General features: G+C 37.6%; 1 protein-coding gene across 7 annotated transcripts in view; it reads right to left on the bottom strand.

Annotated features, from left to right (window-relative positions):
* Positions 1-27,386, bottom strand: part of EYA4 (EYA transcriptional coactivator and phosphatase 4) — a 140,334-nt gene that overhangs the window by 36,530 nt on the left and 76,418 nt on the right. For 6 of the 7 annotated variants that reach the window (XM_064413223.1, XM_064413227.1, XM_064413228.1 and 3 more), the window contains exons 4-5: positions 8,589-8,713; positions 2,389-2,481 (exon numbers count right to left, since the gene is read on the bottom strand). In XM_064413223.1, the coding sequence (XP_064269293.1) occupies positions 2,389-2,481; positions 8,589-8,713 (218 nt within the window). The remainder of the gene's footprint in view (positions 1-2,388; positions 2,482-8,588; positions 8,714-27,386) is intronic. The other variant, XM_064413226.1, reaches the window with a different exon arrangement.

The following is a 27,386-nucleotide window of genomic DNA, read 5'->3' as shown; positions in this document are numbered from 1 at the left end:
CCTTGCCAATCCCAGGACAAATGCCACTCTAAATTCAAGAGATCTATGTGCCTTACCTTTTCAGTGAACAGTTCACAGAATCAGTTTTCTGTGAGGTCTAATCTGTCTTTCCTGTTCTATACCTGACACAATTTGTTTGACCATCACTTACAGCTGGTCATTAGGGACAGAGATGACTACTTTACACCCCATGTGGCTTGTTGAGCCTTCTGCTCAGTTCCAGGACAGGTCATGTGTTTTGACTGCCTTTGGAGCAGGGAAATCAATTTTAATCTGCAGAGTGTTTGAAGGAAAGGATTTCTGCATGGCAGACTCTCAAATGCATCTCAGCACCAGGAGTTCTCTTTTCACCCATGTCTCATTTCAAAAAATACAGAGAAATGCTGGCATCATGACTTTGTCATAGATGGGAATAACACATATATGTCCCTCATTTTCAGGAAAAAACAAACTGTTCAGTGTTGGGCTTTGCTATGCATTTTTCAGTCACAGGTGGCTCATTTGAAACAACATCTGTCTACTAGTCAGCATTTACCGTTTGGCAATCCACTAAACTTTCCAACTAACCAGTTAGGCTAAAATCTCAGAGAAATCCTGGTTTTGCTGAGCTTTTACTGCTCTTTAAATTAAAATTAGAGGAAAATTGGAGGAAAAAAATTGTCTGATTTTGGAGTACAAGTAAAAGGCAAGCACGAAAGTAACATATTCAATCTTTGTGAAAGGCTGAGTGCATTATGAGGGCAGCTCTGCGTCTCGCTCTGATGATGAAGACTGCATGTCACCCAGACAGGCAGACTATTGATTTCCCACTGAGAATGACCGTACTCATTTACTGCTTGAGTTTGTGCACTAAATTGAGAATCAGGTTCATATTTCTTTTGAGTGCGCAGGTGGCTAACAGGCAAAAAAGGATTATGCAAGGCTCAAATTCCTGCCTTTTTTAATCTTTTTTTTTTTTTGAGGCACCAACTTCCCAAACATCCAAAGTGTAGAGATCTCAAGACTTCTTTTGATCTCAGTGGAAGCTGATGGTTGAGTGGCACCTGGGGAAATCAAGCTGTTACTTAGCTATCTAAACCTGAGCTGAAGGCTGCAAGTCATGGCACTCCAATGTTGCCTTAGCCATAGAATAGAACTCAGCTGCCTTAAATACATGGCAGAAGCTGATAAAACTTCATCAACAATGAAAAAATCATATCTAGAGTTGGATATTTTATGGTTTGTAATCATTACCAATAAAATTTTAGCACTGAGTGAAAACAGAGTGAAAAAGAAAAGCTAAATTTTAGCCCAGACTATTTAATTTTTATGGAACTTTTTAGCCTTTAGGCTGAGGTTCCTCTCAGTATAATTATAATGAGGACAATGAAAATTAAAATGAGGACATTTTTCTAATCAGAAATAGTAGATGCTTTAAATCTCACAAAGTACTTTTTCTTCATACACTAAATTAGTAATAACTACTTTTCTGAATAATTAACTTTTGGGATTAACTGATTGATTACACAGAAACATTATGATTTCCAATATATTTTAAATAGGGCTTGACTACTTAAGTCTACCAAGGTAACAGTAGCATCAGTGTGGAGTGGTGATTTGTGGCTTTGGTGTTTCATTTCCGTCAGGCCATTACTGAACTCGTGTTTCCATATGCAAAACTTATTCTCCCTCCTCTCCTTTTTAATATTATTATTAGCAGGATGCAACTTAATGATTAGAAGGCTAATTCTCTGTACTTTTCCACAGCTCATCACATTTTAACAATTTATAGGAATCTACTTAAACCTCTGTTTGTTTGAATTTTTTGAGAAGCAATTGAAGCCTATGATTATTTAATGTAAAACCATGTTTTTGGAAAGAAAGTAGCTCATCCCAGTGGAAAGAGATTAACACAGCAATCAGGTCACTGTTTAAACTAAATAGGAGTAAAAAGATTAGCACTGAGGTATAAACCTTAAGATTTGAAACTGCTCAAATTAGCATGGCTGTTACAATCCCATTTTTTTTCTAATATCATACAAGACTAACTCTGAGAAAAAAGATCTACATTACCATAATAACAGTATTATTTTGAGACTTTTGCAAACAGCAGTGGTCTTAGGCATAATTATTAGGCATTCTTTAAGATCACACTTCACATAAATTCTGAATAAGACCACACCTCACATAAACTGCTGAGTTGCATTTACAAAAATGAAAAAGCTATTATTATTTCTACTACTACTACTACTACTACTACTACTACTATTATTATTATTAGGTATAAAATACTATAACATTTTATAGTAGCTTTGTAAAGATTGCTTCTATGCAAATGTTCATTAGTGATTGTAATTAAATGCTGCATTAATGTCCATCGAACAAAACATCATTTTATTATGGCTTTACCTGACCCAGTAAAAGTGTCAAGCGATGCATCTCCAGTTGTTGTTGCTGTTTCACTGTTGTTCATGGGTTCTGTTTTGACTGCAAGAAGAGACACTACATAGAAGAATAAGTAGACATGAGATTTTACTTCTGGATTTGCACTGGAGTCCTCATGCCAGTCTCACTATTGGTAGTCCAGCTCAAACAAGCACACGTGCAACAGCTTCAACCTTTGTTCTAGCACCATACCAAGACAATTGACAGGAATCTGACAGGAATGCCCATTTATCTACACAGCTCTGTACCTGTGCATTCATTCAGCTATTGGTTTTAGCAACTGGAATATCTTCTGGGAAGATTTCAACATAAATTTAATTGATTCCAACGATATCCTAAGACTAGCATAGAGGAAGGAAACATTAGCTGTCAAGGGATGTGGCACATAACAAAAATAGTTTTGCCTGACAAGTAAAACAATTATAATATAGTTTCATGATAATACAGAAGGAAATTACTTTCACAGTGCCAGCATGTTGCCTTTCCCCTTCCCCTTTTACAGAGTCTGTGGGGGCCTTTTTGAGCTAGGCCACCAACAAGCAATTTTTCATAATTGAAGAGAGAAATTTCAAAGAAAAAAAAAAGAAAAAAAGCCAAAAACCTAGAGTAGGACACAAATGGCAGCCATGACAAGTTAGCTTCTTAATCAGAGGTTACCAAACAGTTTAGTCTACTCTAAACTCAAATTTATTTCTTAGGGATCATCATGTAGTCTTACCATTCAAGCTGTACCTCAAAGCACAAAAAGCACCACAGAGGCAATACAAATTTTTGTAATTAAGTATGTTACATGGACAGAAGATTTGGCATGGACTTTTGTAATGGAATTTGGGAACCATCCATCCAGTTGATGTGGTAAGAAACAGCAGCAGAGAATGTGCTGCAGCTCCTATTAGCCTGTCTGACTGGCAAATGTAGAAGCTTTAACATAGTAACATAATTTCTTCATGAAGGTAGGTTAGGGTTGGGCATGGACACTCATCACACGCTTATGGATTGCACAGGCTGGTGCCCAGGGCCACAGAGTGAAGAGGCAATGAAGACCTGCACAAGCAACCACCTCAGTTGGATGCAGGCATCCAAATTCTGTGGGCACAGCCTGGGATTTGTGAAGAAGCCTTTGCAGTGACAGCCAGCCTGGCAGAGCCCCCCAGCAGGTCTGACATACGCCAAGGAGAGGCGTCCTCTGCCAGCTGGTTACCTGACGCCTCTGAGAGGCCTCAGCTAAGCTGACCAAAGCTCTCATCTGTCAACATCACTGCATCCACGTTTGACTGCACTGGCAACAGTAAGGGAAAGGGGGGAATTTCATGTTCCGAGCTGGCAATGTATTTAAAAACTGTGGCACAGATTCAAGTCACCTAAATCAAGCGTATAAAAGGTGCCTACTAATCTCCCTTTACGTTTAGCTGAGACAGAGAGGAACTTCCAGAGGTTGATTCAGTCCAAGTACGACCTGAGCTGCCCTCAAGCTCACTGTCCCTCATACAGTCTGAAGAGGAAAAGGCAGTGCATGAGATAAATAAAGGATTTAGTTTCCTCGTAGGAAAAAGGTACAGAACAACACTTACAGACCAATTCTGCTATTCTTCTCTGTGTCTGTGAGCAACGTCAGTTGCTCATTAGAAATTGCACAGCCACCAGTAAAGCTGCCTGTGACAAGCCCTGTGTGAGCTACCTCTCCTACAAAATCACATCCCATTTCCAGTCACACTGCCTAATGGATCTTACTTCAGGAAGTCACATGGGATGCTGCTGATGTCTACAACTGTACAAGTGACCTGTGCTGAAGTCAGAGGGACACCTCTTTGGATCAAGCAGGAGAAATTGGGATGCATTTGTCTCTGTGACTGGTAGAGTGCCCTGCAGCATTACTGGTGCACCAGTGCCAAACAAACAAAGTAATACCTTCTGGTTTCAGTTGTACAATCGTATCTTTCCATCTACTCTCTGAGATTAAAAACTCTTTGAATGTGTCTTTTGAATAGAAACTTATTTTCATTATTGTTTCTCTTTCATAAAACTACCATGTCCAAATAGTCTCACTGAAAGCAGCAGGATATTAATTCAATATGGAATCATCAGGGAAGAATTTTAGCCACATCTTTTCAAGCTGTCATGAACTCCTCACTTTGCTAGCTATTATATTTTCAATTAAAAAAAAACCAAAACTGTGACAAAACCAACCCAAAATGAAAAAAAATAATTCTTAAGAGCAATAGAGTAATCAGGCATTCTCGTTTCTATAATTATTTGAGAAGAATGTGATTTTATTTTCGTCATATCAATAAAACACATATCAAGAAAAAGTTCAAGGGTAATTTGTCACAAAAGGATGGCCCCCACTAAACCTCTCAGTCATGTGGAACATGTATAGTTGCCTGAAGTATCAAAAGTATCTAAATTAATTTATTTGCTGATTACTGCATATGGATGTCTCTATGTACTTCTGCAAAGTCTGGGCACCTACCCACATGAAAAAAGTACTTTTTAGTACCTTTATCTCTTTTTGCTAAAGAAAGTATTTCACTATTGTCCACAGTGAGGTACAAATGTTCAGTATTGCATCCAAGGAGATAGTATATGTTTAACTGAACAGAAACTTCAGTCATGAATTGAAATGTTTACTTTAGAATTGTGTCTTGTTCTGGTTAATGCCAGCTGCACTGCACTGCCATCAGCACGAATAGACACAATCTTTTTTCTTTCCCTGTCAAGAAAATAATCTAAAACAAAAGAAACACTCTCCTGCACTTAACTTGAGCAAAAACATTATATTGGCACTATTTGTTGGAAAATACTTATAGAAATTGTTTTTATATGTGCTTGACTTTAAACAGTTCTACTTTTTTACATTCAGATTTCATGACAGTAAAGAATTCATCAAGGTCCTTCCTCAGTGTAGCTGGAGATTTTTGCTATTACCTATTTTTCCTTATGTTGTATGTCATTACATAAAGAAGGAAAAAGGCACAAAACTAACTAAAAAAAAGGAAAATATTCCAGCATCAATACAAGACAACGAATTTTTTTTGTTTAATGTATTGAAAGAGTGAAAATAAAATGAAAAGCAACTTCTAACTGGAAAAATATTTGAGTGCTGCTAGCAGTTCTGTTTTCAGATGGGATAAGCAAGCAGCTGTGTGCTGCTTAGTTGCCAGCTGGGCTTAGACCATGACAACGCAGTGACAGAGTAGAGCTACATCATCATGTGCTGGGGCACAAGGTGTGCAAGGAGACGCAAGAAGCTGGGCTTGTTCTGTCCTAGGAAGAGGAGGCTGAGGGCAGAGCTAATTGCTGCCTGCAGCTATCTAATGGGAAGGTGCAAAGATGACAAAGAACAAAGGCACACTCACCTCAAAAGGTGCCCTGGGAAACAACTGGTGGGAACAGATACAAGCTGCACTAAGGGAAAAGTCCAATTAGATGTAGGAGGAAAATTCAATGCTGCCTTGAATGACATGATCTAACAGCAAAGTTGGCTCTGCTCTGAGCAGTTCTTGGCCAAATGACCTCCAGGGATCTCATTCAAACTTCACTGTTTTCAGGCTAACTCAGAATACAACTCCCAACAAGCAACAGCTTCTGCAATAGACCTTGATGAAAGGACTTAGCAGATCAAAATGACTGCTATTCTGCTGACCACTTTTTTATTTTCTCTAAAGCATTCCTCTATGTTAAGGACTGAGTTTTAGGGGGAAGAGGTGCTAATACTATGCATGAAAGAGGACAAGTAAGCGCAACAGAAGTTACAGCAAAACAAATCTGGTTTTAAAGGATCATGTGAGACAATAAACCACACAGCTTGTCATAGGAATGATTTCTTCTTTCTTTTAGCAAGCCTTAAGAGTTTTCCTGGGAATATACTCAACCAGAAGCACAATTCTAAATATTCTACTGCCTATGGAAAATTAGATTTAGTACAACTAACACATTGTATTTCGTCCAACTAATAACTAGTACTTAAATTGTTACCTTCCACATTTACCTGAACATGCTGAACAGTTAAAAGAGGCAACAGCACAAGTTATCTCAGTCTTCCTTAAACCTAAAATCTTGTTATTCAGCAGGAGCATCCACATGGAACTTATTTTAGTACAAATGATTTTTGTGCTCAATTCAATTTTTTTTTTTGTAAATTTTCTTTGCATATATGTTTTACAAATGGCAAGCTGATTCTGAAGGATTTTTTAAAAGAACAAGTTTTTGAAGTCTTCCTAACTTTAGTCCAAACCTGCACAACTTAAGCACCTTTGTAATGACTTGTAGAGAAACACAGTGATGCATGTTTATATCTATGATTAATTCCATATGTACTGTAACGATGTTACATATAGAGTTATTATTAATCCTTACAACTTCTGACAATTAATAATACCTGTCAAGAAACTCATAAATGAAAACAACAGCTTGGAAAATTTGGCCAAAATTTTGTAAAGTGGCAAGTTACATGTGGCAGCACATTAAACATAAGCTTTGATTAATAATGAAAGTCTTAGTAGGAGTAAGAATACTGTCAGCCTTGACTCGTGCTCAGGTAATCATGCAATGCTTTACTTAAAAAGAAAAGAAAAGCAAATGGGCATTCTGTGAAAATTCCATCAGTCTGATTTCTACCAATGCTGACTACTGGCAATTGCCAGCAATGCTGAACACCATGAGACAATCCCAGTCACTCAGAGCATGTAGACAGCTAAGCTAATTATAAGCGGGTTAAATTCTCCTTGCTCATCAAATGACTTTCAAAGCATTGTAAGGTAACTGCTTGTTGCAACTTCCTTAACAGTTTTCTGTCTGTGGGAAAAGCCTTTGAGAAAGGGTAGGGAAAAAATGCTCAGGGTGAGGGGGAACCCCAGGAGAACGTTCAAACTGCGTAAGACCAGAGCAAATGGAGAGAGATGTCACACAGCACTCGTGGGGACACACCACACACGCATGCACTGTACCAGGGCCTCTCATACTTGTTGCAGAGGAGGGAGTACTGCAACTCAGCAACCAGTCTGCAGTATTTAACACAGTCATGTTGTCTCCTGAGAACAGGAATGGTACAACAGTTCATTCTCCCAATGTCTGTTCAGTGTAAATGAATAGTCTTTAAGGCAAAGCAGTATTTTGGCACTTAAATCAAGCCTTTTAACTGAACTGTATTGGTTTTGTCAGTATTATTTTAACTGGTTTATTTATTCACGTTGTATAATATAGAGGCATCCAGTTACTAGTGTTCTTTAATAGCATGCTGGAAGTTTTCTCTTCTTTTTATGCTGGAATAAGGATTCTGTTCAAAAATAGGATTCAGCCCTTCATTGCATAGCCCAGTTACTCTCCCAGGCACATCCACTTCTTATTGACATTGACATACTTTTATTTAAACAGAGTAAGTGAATAAAATGCTGTACCTTGTGGCCAGAAAGAACAAGCAAAAATTTTTTTTCTTAGTACCAACTGTAAAAATAGACAGTAATGAATAAACTCTAAAAAAGGAACTCTAGCTTGACTCATATCCATGGTGTCACTTGTACTGTGTGCACCTCAGGATGTGGCACACTGCAGCCCACTGCTATGGTAGAATTGGTTATCTGAAAGCATTGGAATATCTGTACTGTAGTTGCATGGCAGTGTTACAGTATCACCTACAGCAGTAATGACCAGTTACTGCTGAGGAAAATCTAACAATCTCTTATTACAAACTTTAGTTACCTCCCAAGAAATTAAATTTATCAGCAAAAAAAAAAAAACCTCTCATATTTCCTAAGTCTAATTTTGATGCACTTTTCTTTATAATGATTTTAATTTAACATATGTGCATGTAACTCAGGGTATAGAGTAAATTATTATTCATCAAGGATTTCTATGACACAGAAAATACAATTAATATTGTAAGTTACCAACAGGTATAAGCAAACACTTAACACTGTGTTCAAATCAACCATTCAAAATTTTTTCTTACTTCATCTTTGCTCCTTGTTTCAATTCTGCCTCTTACTTCAGTTGGTGCAAATCAAAGAAGTGATGTTAGAATTAGAAATTTACACTTGTATGACTGCCAGTTTTTCATAATTCTTGCTGGATTTATAAATGGGCATATAGTCATTCTTGAAATTATGGTAAAAAATGTGTAAAACCTATCCAAAACTTTCTGTGTGCCAGCTGTGTCTTATACTTACCTCCTGTTCCATTTGTTGTGACTGATGTGCTATTGAGATTAGATTTATCCAGTTTGGAACTACCTGGTGCATCACTACTTCCAACAAGATTATGAGGACTGGCTAGATCCTGCATTTCCATAGACCTGTTAAAAAACAAGGTGACAGTATTAATGCATTGTGATAGTATTCAAAAGAATCTGCTTTTTCTACAATAACTTTTTTTTTTTTTTAATATGGAAAGTTTGCAATGCATCCAGATTAACAAATCAGTGCAGGTCTTTGCTTGACATCTTTGCTTTTTACCAAACCTAGGAAAGTTAACAGCAACAACGCCACTATTTTCCACTTTTCCTTTAGATATTATGAAGTGACATGGGCTAATGCAACTTCCCCTGAAACACACCACAGAGTTTGTGCATAAGAAAGCCAAAACAGGAACTTCTGCCTCTCACAATAAGTATTCCAACCACCAGCAGTTACTGCATCCACACTGAGTAACAGGAACAGCCCATACAAGTGAATGAACAGAACTTTCGTGCACATCTGGAAAATTCTTCACTCCTACAGATGTATATATTCTTCTTGGATCTCTTGATACTTGTTTTCTTCTGTGTAATTTGTGGGAAGCTTGCAAAATTTCAAGTGGATTTCGGCTGCAATGAGTTCCAGCCTCGCAGTTACACCGGGGGCCTGCAGATGGCTTTCGTGCAGTGACAACAGATCTGCCTTTCCAGACAAAGACAGAGCAGACAAGGAACATTTCTTGTTAGACCGGTAATTGCAACCCAATTTGTAGTCTGTGCTCGCCTACTCCTTCTTCATTTATATATTAATTACACTGATTTTTTCCCCCCAGAGAAACAATTTTGCTATATATAAGCAAAGTTGCCAGCCCACGTGTAACAAGAGAACGATCTACCATATGTATACACCAAAGGCCAACAGAAAGATTGACTTACAGAGGATGTGAAAGCCCTATTACATTGTAGAAGGCTGAGATGGAGAGGAAAGAGATGAACAGTTGGGATGGTTCAGTAAAACAGCTCCCAGGTGTTCATATTCTGACCGGGACAACCAAATCGTTAAGGGCAACACCCAGCGCTGTAAGAACTTATTTCAAGTTTCACTTTGAAACTGCCTATCTTCTGTCCTCCACAGATCCTTCTCTGTGGAAAAACAAACAAAACTCCACTACCTTTCCATCAAATATGGGTCTTCTGGCTGAATCAGGATTTTTTTCCCCTCCACAAAATGAAATTATCAGAATTTTGTACACCTAATGCTGCTGATCTCCTGGATGATTTACTCCCTCACATTATATTCATTTAACCCAAGACAAAGATTCAGAGCTTTCATGTGTTGAATATATTCGAGAAAATGTAGGAAATACTATATCTCAGCCAGGAAAATAAATGGAAGCTTCATCCAAAGCCACATGAAGCAAAGAATCCCACTTACTCAAGCAAATGCTTCAGTCAACCATAAGATGCACTGGCTAAGCCATTGGTAGGAAAGCCTGCCCAGCAGCACTCCAGAAAAGCAGGAAAAAACTGGTATTGCTGCAGGCCATGCATCAGTAGGTAAGAATTTTACAGCCATATTCAAGGAAATGCAGAGGTATAAACTGAGATTTTAACTGCATTGAACCCGATTTCTTCATCAAATTGTATATACATTTCTACACATCTGTCAGCAGTGCATTATATTTATTGTCTACTGGAAATGTGATCAGTGTTAGATGAAATAAAATGAACTCAGGTTGTTTACAAGTCTGCCAGGTTTTGTTCAGCAGTTTCTGTACAACTATAGCAGCTAAAGGTTAAAAAAAGTCTATGGGTTTCCATCTTGTATGTATTTAAGGGAGCAGAAGAATGCTACACAAAATAAACAACGTGTGTTTCATTGCATATACAGCGTAATGCTCCCCACGTGTTCACTTGGCAGTTTTAAATATCATGATTTCCTGTTGAAGTATGATCAGCACAGAGATACCTAATGGGCAGATCCAGCTTAGAAAGTTCACACTTGCTTTTTCCCCTTGGTTTGCATGAAAGTTAGAATAATTTCTTTTCAGACAGGCATATGTCATTGCCACAGATGCAAGCACTTCAGCAGCATTTTAGAAGTAAAATCACTGGTTCACCTATCTGTTTTTTTAAGAAGTATCCATTTTAAGCACTTTTCACAGTCAAATGAATCACGTTTTCCTAATCAAATCAGACCCTTTTTAAACCAGAAAATTAGGTCCACTAACTCTCATTTTCTTGGCAAAGAATATAAACAATCAAATTTTGTAAAATGAATACTTTTTCTTCCAAACAAGCACAACAGCTTCTGTGCAGAGAAGTATTTTTATCACCCTAATTTATTTTCTGTAACAAAAATGACATCCCATCTGCAGACATGGCAAGTTAATTAACTAAAAGTATTTTTAAAGTAGTGCCTTCACAAATAGATATTTTTTCTGCAGGAGTAAAAGACATCTTGTACTTATTGGTAGTCCATTAAGAATAAAAAGGATATCCAAACCAATAAAATTTTCACAAAACCATGTGTATACATTGTATTATCCTGGGTGCTTCATCCTGTGTGAACAAGCACAGGGATTACTTTAATATATCCCTATGTGATTTATTTACAGAAGTGCACATGTTGCCTTCTGTGTAACACATATAATTCAATTCACTTTTCTGGATATATTTAGTTTACCTTTAGCCTGAAAATTTCTCAGGAAGATGTAACACTTACTAAAATCTTATCTTCCAGTGAATGGAGGATTCAGGAAAAATGCTTAGTAAAATGGACAAAATAATCCAACATCTTGAATTCATTTTGTTAAACTAAATGTTTATCAGAGTCCTGCTTTCACTGACTTAATCAGAAGCAGGTTCAGGTTCAGTATGTGCTTTCCTGTGCAAAAAAAAAAAAGAAGTTTAAAAGAAATCTCTGAAGGAGTAATTAATACTTCTAAGTTTATGCAGCTATTTAGTAAAGACTGCTTTCTAGTAAATGCAGTGTGTTCTAATTTAGGTGGAATAAATTTTATTGTTAAAGGTGCTTAAAAAAATACTCTGTACGATTTTACTTTACATATTCTGTTTCCCTGCCCGGCACATAACTGAACTTTAATTTTTCTGCTCCTACAATGTCTTCAACTGCTTTTTAAAATAATTAGGCAAAAATCTACATCGTATAAAAAGATACATTTTGTCAGGAAATGGAGTGGATAAGAATAAATTTTAATTATCTCTTGACTGTTTGAATTAGGTTTGCATTATTCCCAGCTTCTGAGCAAAAACCTGGAACCTGGCAAGACAGATTTTTCTTTTATTCTGCTTTGGCTGTGCTTAAAGTTCTTTGAAAGTTGGTATTTGCACATGCTTATTGGATCATTGCAGAGGCTTACTGGAAAAGTCTCTAAAACATCCCATGTCACAGAACAGTCTCCCAGATCTCAGTGGGCTTTTACTCCAACCTGTGGACAACCCTACCCAACAGAAGAAGGTTTGAATCAAAAATATATCCATGTGGGGATTCTGGACCTTCCCCATTACAGCATATTCTGCTCCCCAGCTTGAAGTTACATCTTTTCAAGGGTTAGCCTCTGCTCAGAAGTGAATTAAGGAACAGTATCCAAAGAGATAAATTCCACCCTGTTCTGTCCCATCTTTAGAAGTGTGGATGAGCAGTGCCCCAGCCCACACCACCAGAGTGCACAGCCCAGCACCATAACCCAGCCTTGCACAGAAGGTGTAAGCAGGACTGATTATGACTGCCCCATGCGACAACTGCATCTCTCTATTTCTGTATAGCTTACACTTGTGTTGTTTTAAAGGCAAAAAGCCCAAGTCTTCCTCCTACAGTTGTTTTTAAAATTCCTCTTTTTTTTCCTTCCCTTCATTATGATCACATATTCATTTATGCACTGCTTTTCTTCAGCAGATGTAAAATTAATTTTCAGAAAATCTGGATTGATATAACTGTGTTATCCATCTACATTTCCAGTTTAACTATTTATAAGGTGGACTAAGAACTGGGTCCTTCCACAGCTTGTAACTCCATTGATTATTTATTAATTCTACAAGTAGAACATATTTATATAATTTTCTTGAAAGAGATCATGTTTTAAAATGTAAACTTTTGTTTCATAATCCAGTTCAAACTTTTTTACCAACAAGACCAAAAGTATTAAATAGTTAATCAAAGAGTTATAAAAGAATAAATATTCTAACATGAAAACGAAGTACTTTAAATCCCAGCCTAACCAGAACATTTTACAAATACTATTTCCTTTGTACAGAATTTGAAGCAAATCCAAATGACAGGAGAACTGAAAGAAGGACTAGATGGTGGCTATTTAAAATTGCATTATTTAATTTAGTTTGTAAATAATTTTTTTTAAAGTATTTAAAATTCTTTGATAGGAAATTCAGCACATACATTTCTTTAGCAGAATCTCATGAAACTTCACTGAGGCAAAAATGCATCTTCTTCTTCCTACTATTACTACTATTACTATTATTGTTAGGTTAGTTTCACCCCTGCTTTCCTAGTATCCCTCCTCTTGTAACACCAATTCTTAAACACTCCATACTTTCTCGCAGAAATGTGGAGTCTTGTCCATTTAAGTTATCAGCCAGCCTGGAGGTTCTGAAATTAAGCAAACTTTCCCTTTATTTCAAATTAAATTTTAGTGCAATAGGAAAGTTGGATAACAGAACTGTTCAAACTTGGCTAAATCTGTTTCCTAATGGTATCACATCTCAGATCAACTACACTGTTTTGAAGACAAGTGGATTAATGTTTCTATTTTTTTTTTTTTTTTTCCATTTCCCAAACAGATTTTTTTAGGCAGATCTTTCAGCCATGTTCTAAACAGGACAAGTAAGCTCATCTCTCTTTCACATGCAGTCTGAACTAGCTCATACAAGCCTTTATTCTGACAAAAACAATCAAAATGGATGCACATGCACAAATGTCATTCTACATAAAATCTGCAAAAAAGTTAAAAACAATAATTTAGATAACAGCACTATTATAAAGGCTTTTTTTCTGATGTTTTGGGGTTCTGTTTTTTGGGTTTGTTTGGTTGTTTTTTTTTTTTTTTTAATTACATTCATAGTTAAACCAGATATATTTAATGTTTACTCGCCCCTACAAGAACTGTAAATAATGCAATTAAAAAGAAGTTAGACCAACACTTCAAAGGCTACAGTGGGCAGTAAGAAAGAGGGAGGAGAGAGAGAGAGATTCTGGATGATGGACAGGTTTCCAGGGAATATACAAATTCATGTGCACTAACACAGATACATCCAATCTTACAATTCTTTGGTGCTCAATATACACAAAAACACGTGTTTAAGTGTATACACAACAAAAAACTTCCCAATACCTTTCCACAGAAGACCTCCATCTACAGCGCAACAAAACACACAGCCAAAAAAACCTCCTCAAATGAGTAATATTTCAAATCGTTTCATCAACCCCAAAATAAAAGATAATATTTTCTTTTCCATGTGCTTTTACACTGTTTATGGCAGTCTGTCATTTTTTTTGTCACTGTAAAAGGTAATGAAGGAAGAGCACATCCAATGAAATAAATCTGTTCCATTGAGACAACTACCCCTCTTGTTTTCCCTGGCTCATCAAGCCCACCTATAGATCTTCTTAAGCTTAGTCGATGGCCAAAATAGCAGAACTTTTGCTATTCTAGGCACAACATCCCAAAAGCTGCTCCTCCAACACACAAGTTCTGAACGCTTGCCAGATTTAAAAACAAATGATAGTACTGGACACCAGCAAGACCTCCTTCCTGCTCTCCTTGAGGCCTCCTTTCTTGACTTGTAAAGCAATAACAGTGCTAAGAAGCAGTAAAATAATGTCATGTTATATTGACAAAATCAGCAAATGCTCCTCAGAGTTTAATTTTATTACTATTTTGTTTTAGCAATACAGAAAACAAGTGCTTACCTTTTTGCAATCATTAGGGGATAGGAGGTGAATTACAGCTGTATAATTTCTGTTTCTTATGTGTTTGGAAATACAGTGTCAACATTCATATTAAAAGAGTAATGGAAAGAGGCAAAAGTAAAGTCACATTCATATTCCAAGAATAAAAATACTTCCATTAATTTACAACCAGTGTCAGAGGGTATCAAAGAGAGGGAACCTTAGTGAAACAAAGAATTAAAACATCCAAGCTTTTCTACCATGCCAAGGAATACCACATCGGTATATATAAAAAAAAAATAAATCACAAGGTTGAGCTTTGCAAAACTGTAAGTATAAAGTAAGGGCTGTACCAGACTCCCTATGGACTACTCATGACAAGCTTGAGTATCACCATGCAGCTTCCCAGCGCATGAGTTCAAACTCACAGGAAAAGAACCCATACCCAGATATTGCACTAACTGCACTGTGGAGAGGAACAATAATTTGAGGAAAATTCAAAAGTGCCTGATTTTGTTTAAGAGCTTTTTTTGATCTCGAATAAACTGCTTGTCTTAGAGAGGATAGGACTCCTTAGGTAATTCTTTGGGGCATAAAAGGGCACAAGTTGTGATTCTATCTCAGTTTTGCTTTCCTACCTATTGTTCTTCACCTGGCTATTCAAACCTAATACCAGGAGCAAAAACCCTCCTGTAGACAGTATTACTTTACAGGCAGGCAGTGTCAGTGCCTGGGATGCACTTGATGCAGAGGGCTCAGCTGAGAAAGTGGGCGAGCAGGTTTGGTGACAAAGGCCGGCATTGTAGATTGCCCCTTACACCATTCACAGCTAAAGAAAAAGACATTTCTTTTAACAGCACTGCAGCATCTTCCCCACCCCCATTCCCATTTCCCCAGTTAAGCTTTTACTATCACCCTCCGTTTTTTGACCCTGTGCACCGTGAGCTTCTCTGTGCTTCCTAACAATTAGGTGTCAGATATTTTTTGTCTTTATTAAATCTATGCTTCCTGCTTTTCTCACTGCAGGAACAACTGCCAAAGGTTGGAGATTTTGTTGATCTAGTATATGGCTACTTCTTTAGTAATAAGCTGATATTAATTTTTTTTACTGAAAAAGATACATGTATTTGTTCTTTGTGACTCTAATGAGAAGATATCACTAAATACTGTGAAAGATAATTGCTTAAAAATTCAAGTTTATTTTTGTTGGAAAAGAAAAACTGGTTATTTTCTTCTTGTTCCTGAAAGTGAGAAGTTTAGCTTTGCTCTTATGATGATTAAACACATCAATTAATTTAGACAGCTTGGATTGTTGTGCTACATAATTGCTGAAAACCATTATTTGCTTGAAAGTCAGTAACTGCATGGCTCCCCTTGTTTCTGATTGACTGAGATATTTTATTTCAGTTTAATGTCATTTAATGTGGTTTCCAGAAAACCACAGAAAACTGTGTATTCTAGTGCAGTTCACTCAGCCACAAATCCACATTACAATAATTTTTCACTGCTTTCTGACTTTTATTGGCAATGAATGTCATTTCCCTGTCACAATTAAAAGACAATGCAAAATTAATTTGGATATCCACTTTTGGATATAACATAGAATACCCAGAAGCCACTTCTTGATTCTCCTGTTGGACATGTAGCTGACTTGTCCAAAGCCAACCACGATTAAAATAAGTAAATAAAAATTAAGATAAATCAGGGGACTGGAACTTACTAAGTTATTTACCTCAGCATAAGCTTCCAGCTCACATGCTCTATGCTCAGGAGATTGTTCAATTACAAAACAGATTCAGAGCAGGGAAATAGGCAGGCTGACACTGAAAAAGCAAGCAACAGGAGGTGCTTTTTTCCCATATGCTCCTATTCCACATCATATCTCCACTCTCAAGTTAAAAATAGGTTTGAGTTGATGAAAGCAAATGATAGTTTTATATGGGAAACTGTTCCATTCTGATATATACACTAAAGCACACACAAAAGGCAGAGCTATACAGAATAACACCTTCCGGCCAGCTGGATCCCAGCCTTTCAGATATCTTTTCTGGGCTATCCTAATGTGAGAGCCACAGTTTTGATGGGATGCGACTTTGGCTCAGGGTTTACACTCCAGTCATTGGAGGAAGTATCTGGAAAGAGGCAATGTGGTGTCTGAATGGATAATTCCCATCTTCTCAAGGAAAAAGGCAGCTGGTTGGAGAAAATCACTCCAGGAGCCAGAGAGAGAACATAACTAGTGTCAAGGACCAGGGACTGAAGGAATAGCAGAACGAGGGGCTGGGTGCTCAATTCTTTTACTCCACATAGAGACAGGCCCATCCCAAGCCTGGGCATGTGAACAGAAAACATAAAGATACACAAGCACCTGCTACTTTACAAAAAAACCCCAACCAAACAAACAAAAAACCACCACAAAGAAACAAAACAAAACAAAACAAAACAAAACACAACACTAAAGTGGGTTTTGGAGTCCTTATGCAAATATTTAAGTAAATCAAAAGTGATAATGACAGCACAGTTCCACAGGAAGCTGACAAGTATCCAACTTACATGAAATATAAACTACCAGTTTACAGATACATAAGATCTAAAGGCAAGTCTTTGGCTTACAGGGCCACATTTTCAAAGATGAGTTCACCCAACAGCTTCTGATCACTTCCAGATGTGACAGGCACTTGCAAATGCTGTGGTTCTGACAACATGATGTGCTGTGTCATAAACAAATAACAAACACTTCTGTGGAGATGGCTGGAATGCAAACAGCAAGCCTGTGGCCTTCCCCCCTGTGGCGCTACTTCTGTACAACAACTGCTCACAGTCACATCTGAAAAATCTGCTGGAAATTTCAGATCCCTTCTACATCTCTGACAGGTGGACATAAGGAACAGGTAACAAACCCAGTGGCTGAAGGGTCTCGCAAAGTCCTTCTTTGGTGGTTTTGAGTCTGATTTAAGCAACAGACTATTTCTCATAGATACAGAGGAATGTGAAGATGATCAGCTCTGCCAATTACTAGCCTGTTGCTATTCTGTCCTTTGTAAAACACAGCTTTCAATATGACACTGCTTATTGCAGTCATAATATTATGAATTTAAATATAATAATGTCAACTGTATTCATGTCAGACAATATTTAAGCAAATATAAAATTGGGAAATCAGGGATGAAGGGCTGGGAATCTTGCTGTTGGCTTCAGTGGAGCCTGGACAGCATGATGTAAGTGTGAACTCATATTTTCATTAAAAAAAAGAGTAATGGGTGGGTTGTGTCTGACTCACCCTATTGAGATGTCTGTTATATTTCAAACTAGTTATGGTAACATGGTTCTTCTTCACCAGGAAATGTCCATAGCAAAAGAAGCTCTTTCAGGTGTGCTGTATGAAGAGTGACCATACCTCATTTCAATGTAATTTCTTTAGCCACCAGTACAGGGGCCTTGCAACAACTTCACCAGCTTCCAGAAAGGATGAGTTATGATGACAGACTACGCAGAATACAGGAGTTGCCAAAAACTTGTAGTTTTCATGCTCTATTCATATTTTAATGCAAACATTCTGAAACTTCTCTTGGTAAATACAATATACAGAGAATTACTGGCAAGCAGTCTTAACATGGGAAACATTAACACATCTCACTTTTAACAGTGAAGTTCCCCTTGTAAGTTAAACCTGATCTGAATCCTGGCTCCCAAGACAAATATTCTGTAGTTTACCTCATGTGGAGCACATTATGTTTGGCTCAAAAACAGTTTGTGTCAAAAGCAATTATTTCTGTTCTCTAATCGAAGCCCCAACAATGAGTTTTGGTTAGACTATAAAACAAATACATGCAACTTGCTGACTGCCTGATGCCTTAACTGCTTCAGCATCTGATCACTGTAAGGGGTAGCTGGGCACAGCCATTCTGGATGGCAAGGTTTACTAGGTGTGCTGCACACATCCCTTGTCATTTTGCACAGGATGACCTTATTGCCTGGAAGTATCTAAAAGAACTTTGAATAAGTAATTATACTCAAAACAAATTCCATTATCAGAAGAAAGAGAGACAATGATGCTCTGATAAATGCACCGATGCTGGCTGTTCTTTACAACTGATATAAAATGACTACACTTCATTTTGCTTTGCTGTTTGATTTCCCCAAGTTATTTTACAATTTGAAACTTAAAGCATACACACCTTTCTCATTTGGGGTGAAGTAGGTGATTTTTCTAAGAGTTAATAAATACGTGTCGCTGAGAACTCTGGGGCACAGTTCCACTCCCTTGAATTATCCCCTTGGGCCAAGAGAAGGAACAGGTAGCAGCTGCAAATCTGTAACACCTCCACTTCCAGCTCAGCCTGCATGCTGATAACCCAGCCCCCAGGCCACGGCATACCTGCCTGCATGGCCAGAGCCACAGGAGTAGCCCTGGGAACCAGCCTCTCTGCTGGTTACCCTCCTTTAGAGCTCCCTCTGTTCAAAACATGGCTTACACCAAATGGTTGGATCTCACCAAGACTTCTGACATAGTGCTTAGCCTTTTAAAATCATTAGATGTTCACTTCTGTCAAAGTACTGAGGGAAAAACTAGGTGTCATGAAACAAGCCCACATCCACCCACGTCCATATTGCAGATGCAAGACTGCAACTTTACTGCATTTAGCACAGGTTCCCCTCTGGTTCCCCAAGAACTTGGTTTGTGAGACAGGGCAGGGCACGAGATGTTCATAATAACATGACTGCTTTGTATGATACATTTATTCTTGTTTCTCAGCAAATGTTAAAATATTGCTGTTGGGAAACATGGTATAATAATGAAATGCTAAGAGGGATGAAAGTGCTTCTCTGGTACTATTTTGAGAAAGTCATGAAAAGCACTACATCTTTGAGAGCACAGGGGTTTATTTTCTATTTAATTTAATCTACATAATTAGAAGGAAAATAAGACATAAGCCTGAAATAACATAGGAATAAAACATGATCTTATGTCTAGTCACCTGCCAATTACTTCTACACTGAAAAGCAAATAAAATCCCAAAACCCTTAAAAATTAAAGTGACAGAGATTTAGTTGTAAATTGAAACAGAACTTAAACGGAATTCACCAAACAGGATGTCCTCCCTCTCTGCCCTCTTCTGCACTCACGCCACACAATAAATAATTCTGTTAAAAAGTTGATCCGTGGAATTGCTTTATTTATTTGGGCACTGCATGTGCGTTTCTCCATAGCTCTGCCAAACATACCTTCCCACAGACTTGTTGCTTCAGTCCTGGGCCTCTCTTAAATGGCAGACACAAATCCCCTGTGAATTAGATTGAGACCATCATGCTAATTTTCACATTTAACCAAAACCAGATTTAAATTTATGTTTTCAAAGGTGGATGGCTAGTGGAAGGCAAGTATATTTCATGCTTTAAGAGGAGGTAAAGTTACTTCTGCTCTCCAAATGACATTAAGAAATTCCCAAAGAAATTTGACAATAATACGAACTCAGATCACAGTAAATTATATCACTTGGCAGCTAAACTGGAGAACTAAGTCCAGAATTGCCAACAAAACTCAAGACACACATTTGGATATATGGACAGTTTTGCAATGACTAACAGAAAGGAGCCTGCACAGGCATCTTGTGAGACCTATAAAGAACCTTATCAGTTTGGGGTTTTTTTAATAAAAGTGTTCAAAAGGAGAAGATAGAACAGACAGACCATCTGCAATGTAACCACATAAAAGACCCTGGGGCAAATCCAAACCCATTAGCAGAAGTGCTTGACAAATCTGCCAAAGAGCCAGATGCTGCTTATGGAGGAGCCTCTCCCTCCTTGTCAACTGGATCCTCTGACTTCTGCTCCCAGAGGAGAGCAACACTGATTGGTGCTCAGACTAAGCTGAGCGTGGAGGGAGCTGAGGTACAGAACTGCTCTCTGATAAGGCTGTCTTAACATAAGGAGGGGAGGCAAAGGCTAAAATATTACAACAGGCTTAACATGCATTTGTGTAATGTGTGGAAGATGCAGATGGTAGGAAAAAAGAAAGCAAGCTTGCAATTATTATTTACAAGTGGTCTCATCTTATTTGCATGTGGTCTCTTTTTATCTGGATTTTTTTTTTGTTCTTTCTTGTCCTTAGCTGTGATAGAGTTAATTTCTTCTCAGTAGCTGTTGCAGTGCTGTTTTGGATTCAGCATGAGAATGTTTTGGTTTTGGTAAGTTGTGTTTATCCTAAGTCAGGGACCTTTTTCTTTTGTATCTCATGCTCTGCCAGGGAGGAGGCATGCAAAAAAGGCTGGGAGGGAGCATAGCTGGGAAAGGTGACCTGAATGGGCCAAAGGGATATTCCACACCATGGAATATCATGCCCAGCTTATGAACTGCAGGAGTTACCCAGAAGTGGGGATTATCTGGGTTCTGGGACGGATAATGCCAGGGTCTGGCATTAGTCAGCAAACAGTGAGGCATCACTATCAGCAAACTATTGTGCATCACTTGTTTGTATTGTTTTTTCCATAACTATAATTATAATTATAATTATAATTATAATTATAATTATAATTATAATTATTATAATTATTATTATTATTAATAATTATTATTAGATATTTTACTTTGTTTCAATTATTACACAGTTTTATCTCAAGCTACAAGTTTTACTTTTGGTTCTTCTCCCCATACCACTGGGGTGGGTGTGTGGAGGGTGAAGTTGTGTGGTGCTTAGTTTCTAGCTGGGAATAAACCATGACAATTCTCTTTTTATTTCCTACTTATTTTTTCACTAATGACTGATCAGGGCCTAGTAGGATGGTAAAGAGATGAATTCTGGTATGTTAAATATGACCACAGCATAATAACTGCGTGGTGTTAGTTAACTGTTTACTGAGTACACGGGACTGACTGACGACATTTAAAACGTGAAACATCTAGAAATTACACTTAAAAATATTTGAGAAAAAACGTGATTTGCATAAAAAGCAAACCAATCTCAGAACAGGAGATTTGGATCTCAATGGCCATTTTCTTTTTATTGTCTACATTCTTCTTGGAATTTTTTCAGCTATATTTGAAGTGCAAAGTAGGTGGAATCAAATACTTTTACTATTCAGGCTCACCAATGGTAAAATATATTTAGAGTATACAAGAGGTCAAAGAAGTTGGAACAGAGTCTGAATTAGTTCTCCTATGTACTGAGGTAATGTGATATTACAGAGCAAAAAATAGACCACAGGAGAAAGAAACAGAGCTCCTTCTCATTGTTATTACATGTGCTGCACACATAAGAAGAAAAAACACTGTTATTTTATGGCTCAAAATCCAGTTAAAATTTTAGGATAAGGCTCTAAGAAACTACTCGATCAAGCAAAAACATTCATAGGTGTAATCCTAGTTTATCTTTCGCTCAAAACCAGTATTTACCCTAAAATATTCCTGCAGATTAAAGAATTAAAAAAGTTTGATGGATACATTAATTAATGCAGAAATCCTGCTCTCTTTAGCAAACTGAAAAAACACAAGGCACTTTGATCTCCAAAATCTCCAGATTACTTCCACTAACACTTCTGTTAGAATCTTGTATATCCAATTTTTTTTAATGTGGTGATAAAAAACAAAGAAACAAACAAAACCCCCCAAACAAACAAAACTCCAAAAATGAATGCAAACAGACAAAAACAATATCCTTTAGGTTTTGTTGCTTTCATTCATTCTGAAGTCTGACCCATCACTGACTCAGGTTAATGGAAATCTTAACAGTGACATGATCTGGCTTGGGATCACAGGGATAAATGATTATTAATATCACAGAAAGTATGTTATGCCCAATATTAACAAAAAACCCCAGGAATTTTTAACAGACATGAAAAATAAAAAAGTACATTACTTTTATTGTTATAAGCTACAGGGAGCTGTTAATATAAATCATTAAAATACTTCCCTGTGATGTCATCAGTTACCATGTATTTGCACTCTAAATAGATTATTGTAATTTCTGTAAACATCTCATATAAATTTTCAGAACTCTTTCGGGGCTTGATCCAGAGCCAACAAAACCTGACAGGCAGACAGTGACCAGCTTCAATAGGCCTTGGGTAATCAGAAGACTGAATTTCTGCAGTTAAAGAATGAGAACATCAGTGCTCAGAAGGCAGAGAGACAGCACACAGACTGATCTAAAAAAAGGAGAGACTTGCATTGCCTGAAAACTACATGCCTGAAAATAAAACCGACGTTGCAAGGCACTACTCCTTGTAGGAGCTGTAGTGCAATTGTCATGGTTGCTGTGTGTCGCTCAGTTACACGTTTGTGAAGAATCATCTCCCAAACACTTTGATTGATTCCAACTGCCTAAGTGGCACGCAGACTAAATGAGTGCACAAAACTTTAATAAGGACCAGATTTGTATAAAACATTGTCCGCAAGCTAAGTCTGTGTGTCCCAGAATGTAGTCTTTACAAGAAATCTTATTCCACAATGTAGTTATTTTTAAATTGGAAAATTGTTGTATGTTTTTTGTCAGTCACTGTCTTGACGGAGTAGTTTGGGCTTGATCCTGCCAAACATTTCTCTTAGGTGAAGTGCTTGTAACTGTAGTGGCCTCATTGACATGAATGCTACACTCTGGCATATACCATCCCTCTTGTTGACTAGTTTTTCTTCCAGTCCCCAAAATTACTTGTGACAATCTTTCAATTTAATTATTCTGTCTTTTCATAGAAAATTTGTTTTGCTGTGTCTGTTTCTCCTTATAGACTGCTCCAAGTCCAAGAAATACCAGAAGCCAGTCAAAACGTCTTTTTTCCTGGCTAAAGATTAATCTTATTTTTGCAGGTATTCCCTTCTGGAATTGACCAGTTTTGCAGAAACGCTGAATCTGTAAAACTGAAAGAAATGCTTTCATTGCCTTTGATCAAACTGTGTATCTAGTGGGTCTTGCAATAAATCAGCAGAGCAACAGGTGATTGCTGGTGGAGTCTGCATGGTTTCCCAGGAGAAGAGGCATACAGTAAGACATCAATAGAAAGAAGTTCAAATAAATGGAATTTCAAAAGTGCCTACCTTACATGTCTACTTCAGGATGAGAGGAATCTCACCTTCAAAGTCTAAATCAGAGTCCTGTCAATAACTAATCTCCTCAAACGAAGCCCATTTATTATGTCATTATGATCTACAGATTATTCAATATGGGATAGATTGGAGCTACACTTCTGACTCAGAAAAGCATACATATGGTTCACAAGACAACAAACCCTTACCTTCTAAAAATCTTCTAAGACATGCATGAGAAGAAAATTAGGGAGCCTAATGTATTTAAACAACACATATGAAATCTGGGTAGACTGGTTTGCTAATTTTTACTGCACAACAAATATTATGTATTTTTAAAAATTATAATTAATGCAACTTTCCGCACAGTTTCCATAGCTGTTGCTGGCTTTTTGTGCTCAGCAGCTCAATTGCAAGCTCCTCTTTACTATGTAACAATAATTCTTTCTTTACCATGTAACAGTAATTCTGTTCATCTCTAGAACTGCAAATGAATGGGAAGGTACTGCTGATCCCACTCCATTAGGAATGGGTACGCAGACGGTCAGCTGTTTTCAAAGTCATGGAAAAGGCATGAAAGCCTCATCACAGAATCCGTCAGGTGCCTGTAAAGCCTGGATTTGGGCTCAGGGGTTGGAGTGTTAGATCTGGTAAATATGGGCCAGCCAATGCCTGACTGAAATAATGAACCATCACCCTGATCATTCTGAGATAAGACTGTTAAGGTCTTGTTGAGGGAATTAGTTGGTGGAAGAAATCTCAGGTGTATTTTAGTTGAAATCGATGAGCATGAAATGTGATTATCTGATTGTCTGGAATAAGATGCAGAAGATACATGTTGCTTTTAATTTTTTTAAAGTATATGAATGGTTGTGGAAACACTGTCTGGCAATGCATACATGAAGCATTAGCATAGCTCAGATCCAGTGAACATAGTGAACATTGCATCCACAACAGTGAGCCCAAACTGCAGAGGAAACAAACTTTGGTCCAGAGAAGTGAATAGGAAAACTGCAGTAGCTCTCACTGACACTCAATACCATCTATTTACTGGGGAACACATTAATGACAATAATTGTTTCTGGATGCGTATGTGCACTCTGTATCCTGACCAATTAAAAACCACGAGTAGGTATCTAAATGAGACCTGTGAGAAAATGTGAAAGCCTACTTCTCATTCAAAAGTTTTAAGAAAGACTTTTAAGATGAAACAGAAACAGGAATTAGTATCTTTTAAATCTTACTTTGTGGTGCACATAGAAGCGTGGGTGTTGAAGAACAGAAAAGCAATAATCTGATGAACAGCTGCAATCTATGCTAGCAACCTCACTGAAACCCATATTGAATTGAAATATTGGAGGCCTTTTTAAACACATAAAAAATCCCCATGAGCTTTTTTGGACAACTGCTTTATCTGGCAACTTGATCTGTGCATATGATTCAATATTTGCCAGTGATCATCACTGGAGAATTTGTAGTTTGGTAACACATAGGGATGAACCCTATCTAACTGGTACCAATGCAGTAACTGTAGTGCCCCTGATTGACACTCTTCTTACAGCATCTGATGAAGTTTTAAATGGGAGGATTTACTTAAGACTGGCTTAATTTCCTTTTCCTTTGCTTTTAGATTTTTTTTTTAAAGTATGTAAAGGAAAACTCAGGAAGTATGGATATTATTGGAAATACTGGATCCACAGGTTTGTAGTAAAAGTCATGCAATAAAGTGGAGGGCTTCTTGCTCTGTGGGGCTTAATTTTAACTTACTAATACAAAAATCTATCGCCCTTCTGCAAATACATGAGTAATGTATTTTTTGACACTGTGCATCCTAAGTATGCCTAAGTTGATTTGCCAGCTAACTTTTATCCCAAACTTACGAAACTACTCATCAAAACCTTCAAGCTTTCCCTTTCTTCCCATAGATAGCTTCATCACAACATAAATATCATAGCTTAAAGAAGGAAAGTATGTGAAATATCCAGCCACTTTCCTTTGCCTTTCCAGGAAAAAAAGAAACTGTGTTTAAACTGTTAGAAAAATCTCTTAATTCTGCTGCAGTCTTCCATCCTCTCCAGATGGTAAAAAAACCATTATTATTTTTCCTATAATCAGTGAACTTTGAGGAAGCAGTAGAAGACCCTGCTGAATTTCCATTTGCAGACTTCCACTCCCTCATTTAATTTCTCTCCTCCCTATTTCATTTTATAGCCCAGAAAAACCAATAGTTACTCTCATGCCTCAATTGCAGACATGACTTTGGCGTTACAGTGGAATCTCTGGCAGGCCTGGTGGTATGAGAAGGAGAATTTGGGGGCAGGAGAGATGCATTCATCAAGCAGACTGCTATGTCAAAGAAAGATGCTACCCTGGGATGTGTGGCCAAATAGAATATGCTGTTGCTGAGTGTGAGCACAAGTCTTGGACTTCATATTTAGCATTTAACCAGACTTCAGAATAACACATATTGTAGCATTTCACATAGTATGAGGTTTTAAGCGTAGCTTACAGATTTTAGGGTAACAGAATTATTCCTTATTAGAATTAAAATGGATTTTTTTATTATTAACGTATTTTGTTGATAACTGCAAACAAGCTAATTCTCAAGCACTGCATTAGACTTCAGCAATTCTTGTAAGACATTAAATTTCACGAAGGAGCTGTTCAGCACACTTGGGATTGATACCATTTTAAAGTTACCTGTCATATAAGAAAATTAAGAGCAATGTATGTCTGTAGACTCTGAAGACAAGAACTTCTCTCCCTAACCTTGCTAGTGAATTTGACACAGGGCCAGCATGTCAGGATTGTTCATCACGCGGCTCTTGCCTGTTCCAGACTTGTGGTGAAACAGTTGGCAAGTCCTAAGTATTCACTGCCTCTGTATCACACAGCAACATCCCCAGAAAGCATTTTACATGATTGGATAACTATCCAGGCTTGCAGACTTTGGCTTTTACTACAGAATTATGAAGAAAGAATGCCATAATATTGATACAGCCACAACACCACCTTCTAAGGTATAATGCCACTACCTAGGTATAAAAGGAAGTATTCAGAACCCCTTCATAGGTATTTGACAAAAAAAAATCCCAAGAAACTGACAGAACTTGCAAGACCAAGTTGTTTGTGAATCAAAATGTCTGTCAGTGACATTGAAGAAGCATGCTTCCTTTTGGGTTTACAACTCTCCTGTTCACCATAACTTCGTTTTCAACTACAGATCCCTCTCCCTCTGTGTGTAGCAATCTACCTGTCTGTTAAGACAACAGGCACTTTCTCTAAAGAAGTGCTGACAAGATTGATTTTTATTGCAGGTACAGCTGGTCTCTTCTGAAAAGAATTTTTTGATATGCTGCATAGGTTAGTATATCCCTTAAAAAATTTAGCAGTCACATCTGCAGTTTGACTGCTTCTTTCTAAAAGACAAACCCAGGCCAAGCAAGACAAAGAATCTGCTGATACACACATGTCACTCCAAGAATTCTCCTGACAAGGTTCCCACACCCAATTTAATTACTTCCCTACTGTAAAAACACTTTCCATCTGCATTTATTGTAATAGTTTCAAATCCAAAACTAACAGACTATAAAGCTAGCTAAATAAATGAATGATATTGGCCTTAGGTCCCAAGCCAGGAGCTATTCTGTAAGGCTGTGTGTCTCCAGCATTCATTTTTATGCTGATGTTTCATTTTATGTGCAGTGTTTTCACTTAAGCCTTGTTTAGAGAAGAATTACCTTGCTCCAGGCTCTGAAGTGTGATGTGCCACACAGAGCCCTCTAGTGCTGCTCCAGCCCAATGTCTGTCAGAGATTCCCCTCCAAGACCAAAACTCACACAGCAACCA

Source organism: Passer domesticus, chromosome 3 (assembly GCF_036417665.1).
Source record: "Passer domesticus isolate bPasDom1 chromosome 3, bPasDom1.hap1, whole genome shotgun sequence".
NCBI classification, from domain to species: Eukaryota; Metazoa; Chordata; class Aves; order Passeriformes; family Passeridae; genus Passer; species Passer domesticus.
The sequence above is the reverse complement of the archived record's forward strand: the minus strand, read 5'-3'. Positions and strand labels throughout refer to the sequence as shown.